This window comes from Plecotus auritus, assembly GCF_963455305.1.
Source record: "Plecotus auritus genome assembly, chromosome: 6".
In the NCBI taxonomy this organism is placed as follows: Eukaryota; Metazoa; Chordata; class Mammalia; order Chiroptera; family Vespertilionidae; genus Plecotus; species Plecotus auritus.
The window spans coordinates 143869348-143883398 of NC_137773.1; the positions used below are offsets into that span (position 1 = coordinate 143869348).

Sequence of the window (14051 nt, forward strand, 5' to 3'; positions counted from 1 at the left end):
CAGGTAGGTCTGGGGTCGACAGTGCCAGACCCCAGTGGGCACTGAATTCACAGGGTGAAGAAGAGGAGTTTTCTCTCAGGCAGAGCAGAACAGGGAGAAAATGGGTGGGCAGGAGGAAGGGAGCCCTCGTCACAGGGGGTGTGTAAGCAGAGGTGGCATGCCCACTGACCAGGAAAGCTGTCAAAGGCTGACAGTGCCAGGTGGGAGGCAGGCGGACTTCTAGGGCTTTGTCCTCCACCCAGGTCAGCGCGAGGACAGCAGCCTTGGAGGTTGCAGCAGGACCAAGACCACAGCCTTGCCCCCTCTGCCCACAGACCCAAGGCTTTTCTTAAGAGGGGGCCACATTCTCTGGACTTGCTTTCCAGCTCTGCTACTGACCTGCTGTGTGACCTTACGCAACTCTTTCCACAAATCTATGCCTCAATGCCCCCATCTTCAAAATGGGATAGGCTGTTGTGTTAAGCGTTGTCATGTCTGGAGTCAGATTTAAGTGGGAAAAGTAAATCCCCAATGCCTCGGGGACCTGGCTCTGTCACTAAAGGCTGGCCACATGGTTGAGCACACATTTGGGAGGAGGCAGAGTCCTGTGACCCATCTCTCAGTTTGTCCCCTGCTGGCTCTTTCGTGGAGGAGGGGCGGGGCAGCCCAGCATCCATCATCACTGTGTCCCCTGGAATCAGCCACCCATGTCCTAGGCGACCTCACCAGCCTCACCACCATCAGAATTGTCCCCACGTCACAGGGCTGCTGAGGGCGAGGGGCAGTGGAGACGGTGCAGAGAGCAGGGAGCCGTGATAGCCCTGGGAGACAGAAAGCGAAACTCTGAAGCCTATGGCCCCGAGGGCGGGAGTGGGAAGTCAGTGCATTCAAACAGCGCAAGTGCGGGCAGATCAGGCCAGTGTGGAGACGCCCCCCAGTGGACGGGGACCTGCCTCTGTGGAAAAAGGTTCTTCACTGTTTCAGAGCCTGGCGGAGGCTGGAGGGACAAAGGCTGAATCCCACCCTATCCTACTTTCTAGAGGACAAGGAAGAAGAAGGGAGCAAGATATTACAGCAGACACAGAAAGTACCCCAAACAAAAGGACTGACACAAGCCAAACCTCACAGCAAGGAATACCTTTCTCACTTTGAGCTCTGTCTGCTTCTACCCAAAATAAATTGCTTACAGCTAGAGACACAGCTGAAAAGCTCCCTTGAAAGTACTAATGAAGTGAGAATTCCACCATTCTCAGGGGAGACCTGCCTCCCCACAGGACCCCAGACCAGCTTGGGAAAGAGTCCTGGATCTCGGGCTCCGGGGCCCCAGGATCTGGGCCACTCCCCACTCTCTTTGGGGTGTGTGATCCTTTCTGGTACCTCCTTTACCGCTTGCAGCCCCTCCAGTCTCCCTTCCCCCAGAAAGTTCCTTCCTGACCTAAGAGGTCCCCTCCCTTCCTCTTTCACCTGCAGAGGAGCGCACTGATGGGATGATGGGAAGATGGGACAGGGAAGGTGGCATCAGCCCTCTCCACCTGGGTGCCTAGAGGGCCTCCCTAATTAACACAACAAAACCTAGTTCCTGATGCCCCTCCCCAAGCTACTCCTCTTGCAGCCTCCCAGCTCAGGAACAGCATCTCCACCCTCCCAGAACACTGGTCATTCCTGAGGTTTCTCTTCTCTCCCACCCCAAATCTAATCTGTTAGGAAACCCCATTAACTTGATCTTCAAAACATAGCCACATTCTGCCTGCCTCTACCTTACCCACAGACCGACTGTCTTCCCCAACAGTCAGAGGGATCCTGTTAAAACCAAGTCAGGTCCTGTCCCTCCTCTATGGCTCCCACCTCACTAGAGTGACTGGGGCACCCCAACCTGTTAGCATTCCCCCCAACTCCAGGTCCCCCTCCCAGCTCTTCCCCCATCCTACCCCATTTCCCATTTCTCCAGCCCCTCAGGGCCAGGAGATGGAAAGACCCACTCTCCCCCCCGACCCCCGCCCGCCCCAATGCGAGCTGGGGCCCCTGCATCCCAGAGACCTGGGGAAGTGAGAGCTAGCAGCTTTAGAGGAGGGCCCATCCTTCTCTCTTTGTCCGGGAGAATCATTATGATGCAGCCAGCAGTGCAGCTTCAGCCTAGGAGAGGGGCTTTCATTTCCGAAGGCCTGAGCTGGGGGCGGAGGAGATTGCTCACAGATAGGGAGACACCGACTGCTGCCAGGGCTGCTACCTCATTCCTGCTCCTAGGCAGGCAGCCAAGCTCCTTAACCCTTGATGGAGCTGGAGACTGGGAGGCAGCCAGCAGGTGGGCCTTGCTGGGTGGAGTTTGGTGTTGGGTGAGGGGCTCTTTAGTCACTTTATTGATAAATACTTCTTTTCATCCATGATTACTGAGCGTGAGCTTAGTCCTGCCTCTGCAGTACCATAGTCAATCCACCCCTATCCCTGGGAAGTTGTAACTGTCATCATCCCCACTTTACAGATGAGAATGTGGAGGCCCAGAGACCAAAGTCACTTGCCCACAGTCTCAAGGCTTGGAGGCAGAAGGAACTCAGGGAGAAGCAGGTTTCGATTTTTGAAGGGAGAGATACTTGCCAGTTCTGGGTGAGGGCTGGAAGTGGCCTCGGTAACTGGGGCTCGGATTTATTTTGCATTTTCCTGAGACCCCCTGGGCTCCTAGCAGTGAGGCCCCATCCTCTCTTGGGCAAGTACTCTGCTGTCTTCTGCCTCAGTTTGCTCCTAGCACTAAAACAACTGGCTGTGTTATGGATCTCCTGTTTCTCATCCACTTGTGCTGTGTGTTTAAGACCCCGTGTACTGTGTGCATGCAGCTTGGCCCACTGCTTCTCACTGTAAAAGGGACTTTATGCGTTGTTCTTGTCTCTTTAAATCCATATTAGTTCTAATACTGTGTCTATGGATTCTTGGTTGATTTTTCTAGAGAGATGATGAATCACCTGCAAACTGACAATTTTATCACTTTCTTCCACATCCTTTTATCTCTCTGCTATGGACTGAACATTTGTGTTTGTTCCCATCCCCCAGGTTCCTTGGCTGAAGCCCTAACCTTCCCCCACCCCCATGTGATGGCATTTGGAGGTGAAGTCTTTGGGGGGTGATCAGGTTTAGATGCTGTCACAAGGGTGGAGCCCTCATGATGAGATTGGTACCCTTATAAGAGGAAGAAGAAACGGAGCTCTGTCAGCATACACCAAGGAAAGCCGTATCAGAAGGAAGGCCATGCCCAGAAAGAGGGTCCTCACCAAAGCCTGACCGTGCTGGCACTCTGACCTTAATCTCCCAGGCTCCAGACAGCGAGAAATAAGTTTCTGTTGAACTACCCAGTCTATGGTAGTTTGGGATAGCAGACTGAATTCACCAAGATGCTCTTACTTCTTTTTCTTTCCATATAGTGTTCAAGATTTCCAATATATTTTGGATAGTGGTGTTGACAATAGTACCCTTGTCTTGTTCCTAACTTTAGGGGAATGCATTTAAAGTGTTTCCATTAAGAAAAATGTTTGCTTCAGAGTTTTTTGGTTGTTGTTGTTAATCCTCATCCGAAGATATTTTTTCCATTGATTTTTAGAGAGAGTGGAAGGAAAGAAGGGAGAGAGAGAGAGTGAGAGGGAGAGGGAAAGAGGGAAGAGGAGGGGAAGGGGGAGGAGGAGGGGGAGGGGGGATGGGGAGGGGGAGGAAGAAAGAAACATAGATGTAAGAAAGACACATCAATTGGTTGCCTCCTGCACGTACTTGACCAGGGCCGTGGATGGAACCTGTAAACCAGGTAGGTGCCCTTGACTGGACTTGAACCCATGACCCCTCAGTACATGGGCCAACACTCTAACCACTGAGCAACATGGACCAAGGCAAGGTGTTGTTTTTTAGGTAAAATATAAAGGAACATAAATTTTGCCATCTAAGGATTTTAAGTACAGTTAACTGGTATTAAATACATTCACACTGTTCTGCAACCACTACCAACATCTATCCACATAAATATTTTAATTTTGTAAAATTAAAACTCTATACCCATTAAACAATTTCTCTCTTTCCACCAGTCCCTGACAACTACCATTCTACTTCCTGTCTCTGATTTTGATTTCTCTAGGGAACCTCATATGAATGGAATCATACAGTATTTATCTTTTTGTCAGTGGCTCATTTTACTCAGCTTAATGTCCTCAAGGTTAATCCATGTTATAGTACATTGCAGAATTTTATTACTTTTTAAGGCTGAATATATTCCATTGAATGCATATACCATATTTTGCTTATCTATTCATCTGCCAATGGACACAGGTTGCTGCCATGTTTTAGCTATCCTATATAATAAAAGCCAAATATGCTAAGTGTCCGGTTGACTGGTTGGCTGTTCAACCAATCAAAGTGTAATATGCTAATGATATGCTAAGACTGCTCAACTGCTTGCTGTGATATGCACTGACCACCAGGGGGCAGTCAACCAGTAGGTTAGCTTGCTGCTGGGGTCTGGCCAATTGGGACTAAGGAAGACCGGCCAGACACACCTTGGAACCCGCCCGCGGTCCCTCCCCTGCTGGCCAACCTCCCATGTCCCTCCTCAGCCCCAAATGTGCACCAGTGGGGTCCCTCGGCCTGGCCTGTGCCCTTGCAATCCGGGACCCCTCAGGGTATGTCAGCGAACCGGTTTTGGCCTGATCCCGCAGGCCAGGCTGAGGGACCCCACTGGTGCATGTATTTGTGCACCGGGCCTCTAGTCTATAATAATAAAAGTGTAATATGCTAATTAGACTGGATGTCCTTCCAGACATCCTTCCTTCCGGACAAAGCCACAGTGGGTGGGGGCTGAGGCAGAGGTGGCAGAGGCCCCTCGCCATGGCGGCGGGTGGGAGCCGGGGCCAAGGCCATTGCAGGAACTTTGTGCATCGGGCCTCTAGTTGTGAATAATGTTGCTATGAACATGGGTGTACAAATATCTGAGACCCTGCCTTCAATTCTTTTGGGTGCCTAGAAGTGAGATTGCTGGGTCATATAGTAATTCTATTTTTAATTATTTGAGGAACCCCCATACTGGTTTCCACAGCAGCTTACTATTTTACATTTCCACCAACAGTGCACAAGGGTTCCATTGTCTCCACATCCTCACCAACACTTGCTGTTTTTTTGTTTGATAGTAGCTATCCTAATGGGTGTGAGATGGTAACTCATTGTAATTTTGATTTACATTTCTCTACTGACTACTGACATTGAGCATTTTTTCATGTGTTTATTGGCCATTTGTATACCTTCTTTGGAAAAACGACTATTCAAATCCTTTGCCCAGTTTTGCATTAAGTTGTTTTAGAAGTTCTCTATATATTCTGGCTATTAACCCCTTATCAGCATATGATTTTCAAATATGTTTGCCCATTCTGTGGGCTGCCTTTTTATTCCTTGGATAGTGTCTTCTGATGCACACATTTCTAAAATTTTCATGAAGTCCAATTTATCTATTTTTTCTTTTGTTGCCTGTGCCTTTGTGTCATATCCATTAAATCACAGCCAAATCCAATGTCACAATACTTTTGTCCTGTTTTCTTCTAAGAGTTTCATTGTTTTAGGTCTCACATTTGGTTCTTGATCCATTCGAAGTTAATTTTTGTATGTGGTGTTAGGAAAGGGTCCAACTTCATTCTTTTACCTGTGGAAATCTAGTACTTCACCAGACCTCACCAAGCCACACCCTACACGTGCAGTGTAGCATGCAGCGGAAGACTCAAGGAGATCCCTATGCAAATTTCGAGTTCTCTCTGCCTAGCTCCCTCTTCTCTGATGCTCTGCTCCACAAATTCTATTCACTACTGTCTCTCCAAACTCTGATCTGTTTCCCCAGTTCAGCAGTACTCCATACTGTGCTTGAACTCTCCTTCTCCACATCATGATCCAGAAAGTATGTCTGGCAGAAAGCTGGAGGGATTATAGAACACACTCTGTTTCTCTTTCTTGGTTGGTTGTGTCAAGAGGACACTCCAGTCCCAGTTACCCCAATATTTCTGGAAGCGAAATTCAGTCCATATCTTTCTTGCTTGATAACATCTTGTTCCTTGCTTATGTTTTCAGATCCTTCTGTTTATTTAAACACTGAAAACATTCTGTTTATTTAAACACTGAAAACATTCACTTTACATTGTGTCTGACAATTCTAATATCCAAAGTCTTGTATGTCTAATTTAATATTTGATATCTGTTTTCATTCACTTTGATGTGTCTTTTTAAATTTTGGATTGTGAGCTAATATTCAACTGGGTTCTCTTTGTGGGAATCCTGTTAGGTCTGGGATGAGAGTAAACATCTTCAGTGAAGATTTGTGTCTGCTCCTGCCAGGCCACTCCCTGGGTTTCCCAGACCTCATAGGCAGCATACACATGTAAATCCAGTATGCGAAGGTTGACTAGACAGAGGTGGACCTTGCTTCCCCTTCCTTCCAATGCTGTGTGTCCTTGTGCTCAGAAGGGGAGCACGGGAGAGTGGTTAGCCGCCCAGGACCCTGAAGTATCAAAGGACGCAGGCTTAAGAACATACTACGTCATTTCAAATTCATTACCAGGGGACAAATGTATAATCCAAAAAAAAAAGCCTTTCAATAATACAAATGATGGGGGCAGGTGCAGGGTGAAGGGGGTTAATGGGGGGGGGGGGGAGGACATCTATAACACTTTCAACAATAAAGATAAATTTTAAACAATTAAACCTCAAAAATTAAGTTTTAAAAAGCATCTATGACAAAGGGAGCACAAGCAGTCAAGTACAGAGCATGTCACTGAACGCCACCCACAGCTCAGGGCCTGAAGTCTCTCTTCCAGGCCTGGAGAATAAGGCAGACCCTCCGGGGTCCTCACCCTGCTCCTGGAAAGAGCCGCAGACAAGCAGGGGCCAGAACAGGTGTGCTGTCTGTGCCTCTCAGGTGCCACCAGGGAGGCATCAGCACACCCACGGGCTGCCATCTCTGGGCCCTTGATGCTGGTAAGGATTCTTCAGGCCTGTTAGCTTGGGTAATTGAAGGTGGGCTAAATGGGCCACAGGGGCTCTGGCTTTCCAGGTGCCACCAAAGGGTTCCTGGATGTGGCCTGTCACTGCCTCTTCTGTCCTACTCCAGGGCCCTCTCCTCCTCTTTCCACCTGCCCTTTATTCTCCCTCCTCCCTCATTTCTTCTTCCCTCCCATCTCCCATTCAGCTCCCTCTCCCCCAACCCTCCCTTCTGTGCTCTCCCTTCTCATCATCTCTCTCCTGTCTCTCCCTTAGTTTTGTCTCCCTCTGCTCTGCTTTTTTCTTCCTGTCTCTCCTCTCCCTCTTCTCTCTCACACCCTGTTTTCCACTTGGGCTAGAACCTGAGCCCATTCCCAACCAGTGAAGGGGAGGAGAGCATAGTTTAGTCCCATCCCAGACCTCCCATGGTAATGTCTCATTTGGCTTGGCCCCCTGATCAGGTTTGTTTCCTTGGGAGCGGGAGAATCCAGGCTGCTTCACCAGCCACAGAAACAGCTCTGGGTCAGAGCACCCCAGTTTCCAAGGACTGGACCTGGAACGGGGCTGCTGGGGGCCTCTGGCCTTGTAGAGCCAGCCTAGCCCGTGGCCTCACCCAGATGCTGGAGGCATGCTTGTTTATTACAGAGGCTCAGAGAAAGGGGGTGGGGGCAGGGGAGGCAGGGCAGGGTAGGCAAGGGAGGAGCCTCATCCAGGCCTGGCACTCTAGTGGTCAAGGGGCCTGCATCACTTCTTGGAGGCCAGTTTCTTCCAAGCGTTCATCTTCTTACTGTCCCTCCCGTCTTGGATGAGAGGATGCAGATCCACGTCAGGATGTTTCATCCTAAAAATCAAAATAGAGAGAAGCAAATGCTGGGAAATGGGTGGAGAGGGCTGGTCTGGACAGCGCTTGATCCCTGCGCTGGCCTGGGCCGAGGTGAGCATGGCCTCCACCTTGAACAGCTGAAGTCCTCTGGGCATCGCTCCAACCTGGGGATCCCAGCGCACCTGTGACTTTTCTAGATGCTCACAGTTCTGCTTTTCTATCTTGATAAGAAGTGTGTGATTTTTCACGCTCTTGCAGAACACGTGATTCGCTTCACAGTGAACACGGCCAAGTCAGTGGACTTGACAAGTCTAGGAAGTTTATGCAGGAAGACAGCCTGCGGTCTCCACCCTTCTCACACAGACAAATGGGTCTGGGATATGGGGTTTCACCACAAGCTTAAAGGCTTCAATCTCCGCCAACCAGACCAGAGCAACTGGGCAGCAGGTTGATAAAAGAGGTCAGAGGTCAGAGATTGTTGGAGATGTGACTCCCCAAGGTCACAGCCCCCTGTGGCTTCTGGGAGCCATGCCTATTCGGCCAACCACAAGAGGGCCCCTCAGTCCCCGGGCTGGGAGATCACCTACTTCTTCTCAGGTTCAGGGAAATAGTCCTCCATCTTGTCCCCTACGGTCAACGAGGAGACGCTTCCTTGGACGTCTTCCAACGTTGTTCTCTTGTCTGAGTCGGTGTCATCCAGGCCCAGGAAGGAGGGTAAAACGCTGCGGGGGAGGTAGGGAGGGGAGGGCAGTGCTCAGTAGAGGCCCAGTCAGAGGTGTTCGGAGCTGGGGGGGTGCCTAGGCAGGCAGCCCTCACTCAGAGCTGCCCCCCGAATGTTCCAGTTCCTAGAGAGAAAAGGGCACAGGTGCTTCTCCAGAGGAAGACTGAATGGAGACCTGACCCCTGGGGACCCAGAGATTCACTGGGGTTGGCTTCCCTGGCTTCTTTTTCAGATTGGAATTGCCCTAACTCCATGCCCGTGACACCTGTACACCCAGCCTGACCATCAAACGACCAAAGGAGAGAACAGGAAGCCAAGAAAATAAGTCATCATGTATAATGTTATGGATTGTATCCCCCAAAATTCATTTACAGGAGTCCTAACCCCTAGTACCCCAAGATGTAGGAAATAGGGTCACTGCGGATGTAGTGAATTGAGACGTCGTGCCAGAGCAGAGTGGGCCTCAATCTAATATACCTGGTGTCTTTATAGAAAAGGGGACATGTGGACACAGACATGCACAGAGGGGAACGCCATGTGAAGATGAGTGGTGCTTCCTGGCTGGTGTTGCTCAGTGGTTGGAGTGTTTGCCTGCGGACTGAGGGGTCGTGGTTTCAATTCCCGGTCAAGGGCACGTACTTCGTACTTCGGTTGCAGGTTTGATCTCCGACCCCAGTTGGGGCACACAGGGGAGGAAACCAGTTGATGTCTCTCACATTCATGTTTCCCTCCCTCCCTCCCTCCCTCCCTCCCTCCCTCCTTCCCTCCCTCTCTTCCTTCCTCCCTCCCTCCTCCCTTCCACTCTCTAAGGATCAATGAAAAAAAATATCTTTGGGTGAGGATTGAAAAAAAAAAAAAAAGGATGAGTGGTGCAGCCACAGCCTAGGAATGCCCAGAGCTTGGAGGGCTGAACTAGATACTTCCCTAGCACCCTCAGAGGGAGCCTGCCCTGCCCATACCTGCATCTCAGACTTCTGGCCTCCTGAACCACAAGACAATACATCTCAGTCTGTGGACGTGACCCACCGCTCTAGGAAACTAATGAACATGTGTGGTCACTCCTCACCTTTGCACCACAGCCCAAGGCTTTCCAGCCATTCACTGTATGCAAACACTGTTCAGGTTACAAGATGGTTTTGAGTATCACAGTGGCCCTAGGGGACAGGAAGTGCAGGGTGCCCATTTTACCGATAAGAGCAGAGAGGGGAGCTGGAGGGCACATAGTAGGTTCATGGCAGAGACAGGACCAGCCCTTTCATTCATTGTCTCTTCTAATCGAGCCCTCACTATGCGACTAGATTAAGGGAAAAGCATTTCAGAGATAAGAGACAAAGGGAGAAGAGAGGGGGGGCTCCACTATCACTGCAAGCCCCCCCCTCCCCCCGCAAAATAAAAAATGGAATGCTACCAATATGGGGTCACAGAGTCTGGGTATATTCACAATGTTTGCATTTAGCAAACTAACTAACGTCTCCCTTCACAGCTTACCCTGCCGCCCTGCCCGATGGGGAGCACACACACAGTCCAAGTGACTTCACAGCACCGCAATGGGGTGCAAGAAGAGATTAACCAAAAAACTTATATACATATATGTATAACCCATGGACACAGACAATAGTGTGGTGAAGGCCTGGGAAGGGGGCGCAGGAATGGGATGGACGGTGTCGGGGGGCGGGGGCAAGTATTGTAATACTTTCAACAATAAAGATAAATAAATAAAAGAGAAACTGAAAAATAAAATAAAATAAATAGCCAATTCTGGTCAACCTTCTCCCCAGCTCAAGAACCTTCAATGGCTCCCCACTGCCTGTATGATCAAGTCACCACAGCTTCCTACAACATGCCCTTCCCCTGCTTATCCAGTGCCTGCTTCTCCTTCAGCAGAGGACCCTACTCCAACAGGTCTTCCTAGGATTCATGAATGGGTCCACAGTGGCATCCTAACACATGAAGAGCCAGGCACTGCCTCATTCTGGCAGGTTTCTACTTTCTCCTCTCCACAAGCTGACAAGTCTTATCTCACCAACCAGGTCTGGCCTACACCTCACATGTCTCTGGGTCTCCTAACAGAGTGGCTTGACCAGAGCAGGTCAGCAGCAGGCTCTCACAGTGCCACAAACCCTGGAGCCGAACCAAGCCTTGTTGAGAACTGCCATGGCTGGTAGGGACAGCTACCTGGGTGTGGAGGTGGGGAGGCAGCTTAGGACAGAGAGGTTCGAGGGTCAGCTCTGCCACGCCCTGTCCCTGTGCACACACAGAACTCACACTCTCTTCCCAGGGCCTGGCTTGATGCCTCTGTTGCAGGAGCTGTAGAGGTCCCGAGGACAGAGTGAGCAAAGCCTTGAGGCTCTCAGTGGCTTTTCTCTCTGCACCTTCCTAGCATCCATAGCCTCCTCTGGACCCTGCCTCCTCCACTAAAGCATTCCAGGATGCTTGGGTCATGGTGTAACCTCCACACTTTCTCTGGAGCGAATTCCCCCAAACCTCTTTCGGATCAGGCAGACATTCTGACAAGCCCCAAACTCTGCACATGAGGGAGAGACTGGAGTCAGGACTCCTAGAAAGCTGAGGGGCCTTGTGGGAGTGGGGGATGCCCAACTCAGTGCAGGTTTATAAAGCACTCCAGCAAACATACTAGTACTTTCAGAAGATCTCTACAACAACCCGGTGAGGTGGGCATCATCACCTCATTTTAAGGGGAGGAAAGTAGGCTTAGGAAGGCAAATGGATTAGCCAGGGTCACCCAGATGCTGAAGAGCGGAACAGGGGCTCCAGCCTCATCTCAGGACCCCTGACCCAGTCAGTTTTCTGCTCACCACATGGCCCAGGCATTCTAGAATCTGCTCCTTTCTCCTCATACAGCCTTCAGCAATGCCAAGAGCCCCAGGCTCCTTCCCTGGACCAGGCTGTATGCTTTGAGTCCAGACACCTATCTTTGTACATCTCACCCAAGCTGGGCCCCCAGTTAGTCTCTGTAATGAGCATCACCTCGTTGAAAAGCCAGAGCTGAGAGGCAGACTTAAGCTAGGCCACCCCAATTCCTTTTACAAGGACCTGAGATCACGCCATGAATGGCCCCTGCCTGTGGCCCTGCCAGTAAACAAAGTAGAGGCAGGACTTGGATCACACACAGGATGGAGTGGGGTGCAATGGGACAAAAGGTGGGGGTGTCACTAGGGACCCTACCCAGATGCCCATCTGCATTATTTCCCTATAGAAACCAGCACTGGGCAAATGATTCTGTGTCCCTTCTTCTCCAAGAGGGCCCTTTTCCAAGGCTTGTGTCCCAAAGAAACCAACAGCACGGCCTGGCACAACCCCTCACAGCCCGCTCTCATCCCCACCCAGCCCACCTGCAAAGTCCTTCCACGCCAGCGTCTACTGTGGACCCCTCCTCAACTCACTCCTCTGGCTCACCAGTGCCCCTTCCACAGTGCCGACTCCTCCCTCCCCTCCACCCCACTCTTGCCTGCTGCCATCCTTCCTGAGTTTGAGTTTTTCCCGTTGTACCTAAATTTGTAGTCCTCTGGCATGAAGTAGCCCATCTTGCAGTCGTGCCGAGCCTGGAAGATCTGTTTCAGCAGATTCTGCTTGCTGAAGCCGTATCCATTCAAAACGCAGCCCCCAAAAAGGAGCTTCCCCCCAGCGAACATCTGCTGACAGACAGGAAGGAAACAAAGGAGAGGCCCTCAGCACATCAGCACTGAATCTCAAATGTCACTTCATATACAAGACCTCCCAGAACTCTGAGGCCACAGGGTGTCTTCCCGCTCCCAGGCAGTTGGCCTCAAACCCACTGATACACTGATCAGCTGGACCCATGGGATAGGGGCCCTTGAGGGCAAGGATCTTGCCCTATAGCTCTCCATGCCCCCACCCTCTACATGTCAGTCTCCAACAAAGATTTCTGTGCATGGATATTCATTAGTATGGATATTCATTAGTTATTTGTCATGAACAAAAAACAGACAAAAAAAAAAAAAAAAAGGAAATAACCTAAAAAGGCCCCCCCAAAAGCAGCACAGATAGAAAAACTAAAATGACAGATTCTTACACATCAGTTAAAAATCAGGTGTCACAAACTATTTTAAGACATGGGGAAATTTTCATATCATTTTTTTGGGAAATATTCATATCATTTTAAATTAAAAAACAGAACCCTCACATCAGAGAAAGACTGAAAAGGCCAGATACCAAAATATTAGCATAGCATGGGTGTGTCCCAGGGCCTCCCATAGATGCCGGCACACACTTGTGTAACAAATGAGGCAATCTGGGTGATATGATGAAGTAATTATATTCTAAATTGTATCTTCCAAATTTTCCCCATGAATTTAAAGAGTGGGGCCAAAGTAGGTTTATAGTTGTGAGTACACAAAACAGAGCTTATTCTTGTATAATTTTTTAATTATCACATTATTTATTAATTATTGTATTTTTTGTTTGTTAATCCTCACCTGAGGATATTTTTTCCATTGATTTTTAGAGAGAGTGGAAGGGAGGGAGGGAGAGGAAAAAGAGAGAGAAAGAGAGACATCGATGTGAGAGACACACATTGATTGGTTGCCTCCCACCCAGCCTGCAACCAAGGTAAGAGCTCTTGACCTGGAATTGAACCCGAAATCCTTCGGATTTGGGCTGACACTCTAACCACCGAACCACACCAGCCAGGGCCTATCGTATTCTTTTTTATAAACAACTGTAAACCTACTTTTCTCCTACCCTGTATATGTTTTTAGCAAAAAGTTATTTAAAATAAACAAACAGATGAAGAGAATTTGACTTTCCAGTTAAGTGCCCCTTCAGTCTCCTGGGATTGGGGACATGGGGTCAATGTGGACACAGGAGGCCAGGCTGGGAGAAAACCCCCTCCCACATCTGTGCCTCCACAAGGGTAGGGGCTATGGAGACCGGGGCAGCTGGTAGTTGGTGGTGAGTCCCCTGCTGGGCTCCAGCTCACCAGAACCATCCCCTGCATCACAGCATACTTCTTCACCAGCAGGGGCGGGTCCTTCTGCAGTGGGCTGTCGAGGTCATACCGCAGTAGGCGGTAGGGGTCATGCCGGCACTGCCAAGAGAATGAATGTCCATCACCTCCATGCCAAGAGGATGCACTCAGATTCCTGCGTTCTCAGCCAGGTTGGTCTACCACTGAGTTCTGAAGCTACATACAATACCCCCTTCTCAACCCCTATTCATGGCATCCCAGAGAATGTCCCAGATCCACTTAGGGCCCTCTATTGGTAAAAGCCGTCACAGAGATGATCGCCCCTCCATGTGACATCCACCACTAGCCTGGTCCTCTGGAGTCTGTGGGACCTTCCTGTCTCTTCTGTCTGAGATACCCCGTGTGGAGATTTGAAGGTGGGAATGGCATACCCATTTCCAGGATTCTTCTGCCCCCTATCTCCCTGCTGGATACCCTACTGGACACCTCCCAGTCATTAAACCCACTGAATTGAACCCAAATCTTGAGGTATGGTCTGGTCAATACAGAGTAAAGCTGGTCTCTTTCTCCTCCTTCTTTCTGGATGCTATGGATCC

General features: G+C 49.8%; 1 protein-coding gene across 1 annotated transcript in view; it reads right to left on the bottom strand.

Annotated features, from left to right (window-relative positions):
* Positions 1–7707: 7707 nt before the first annotated feature.
* The window catches only part of LOC308250012 (uncharacterized protein C3orf20), a gene marked incomplete at both ends in the record, with an annotated part of 57707 nt that continues 51363 nt past the window's right edge, over positions 7708–14051 (bottom strand). The window contains 4 exons of the mRNA XM_080672229.1: positions 7708–7804; positions 8374–8508; positions 12018–12163; positions 13468–13575. Coding sequence (XP_080528355.1) covers positions 7708–7804; positions 8374–8508; positions 12018–12163; positions 13468–13575 — 486 coding nt within the window. The remainder of the gene's footprint in view (positions 7805–8373; positions 8509–12017; positions 12164–13467; positions 13576–14051) is intronic.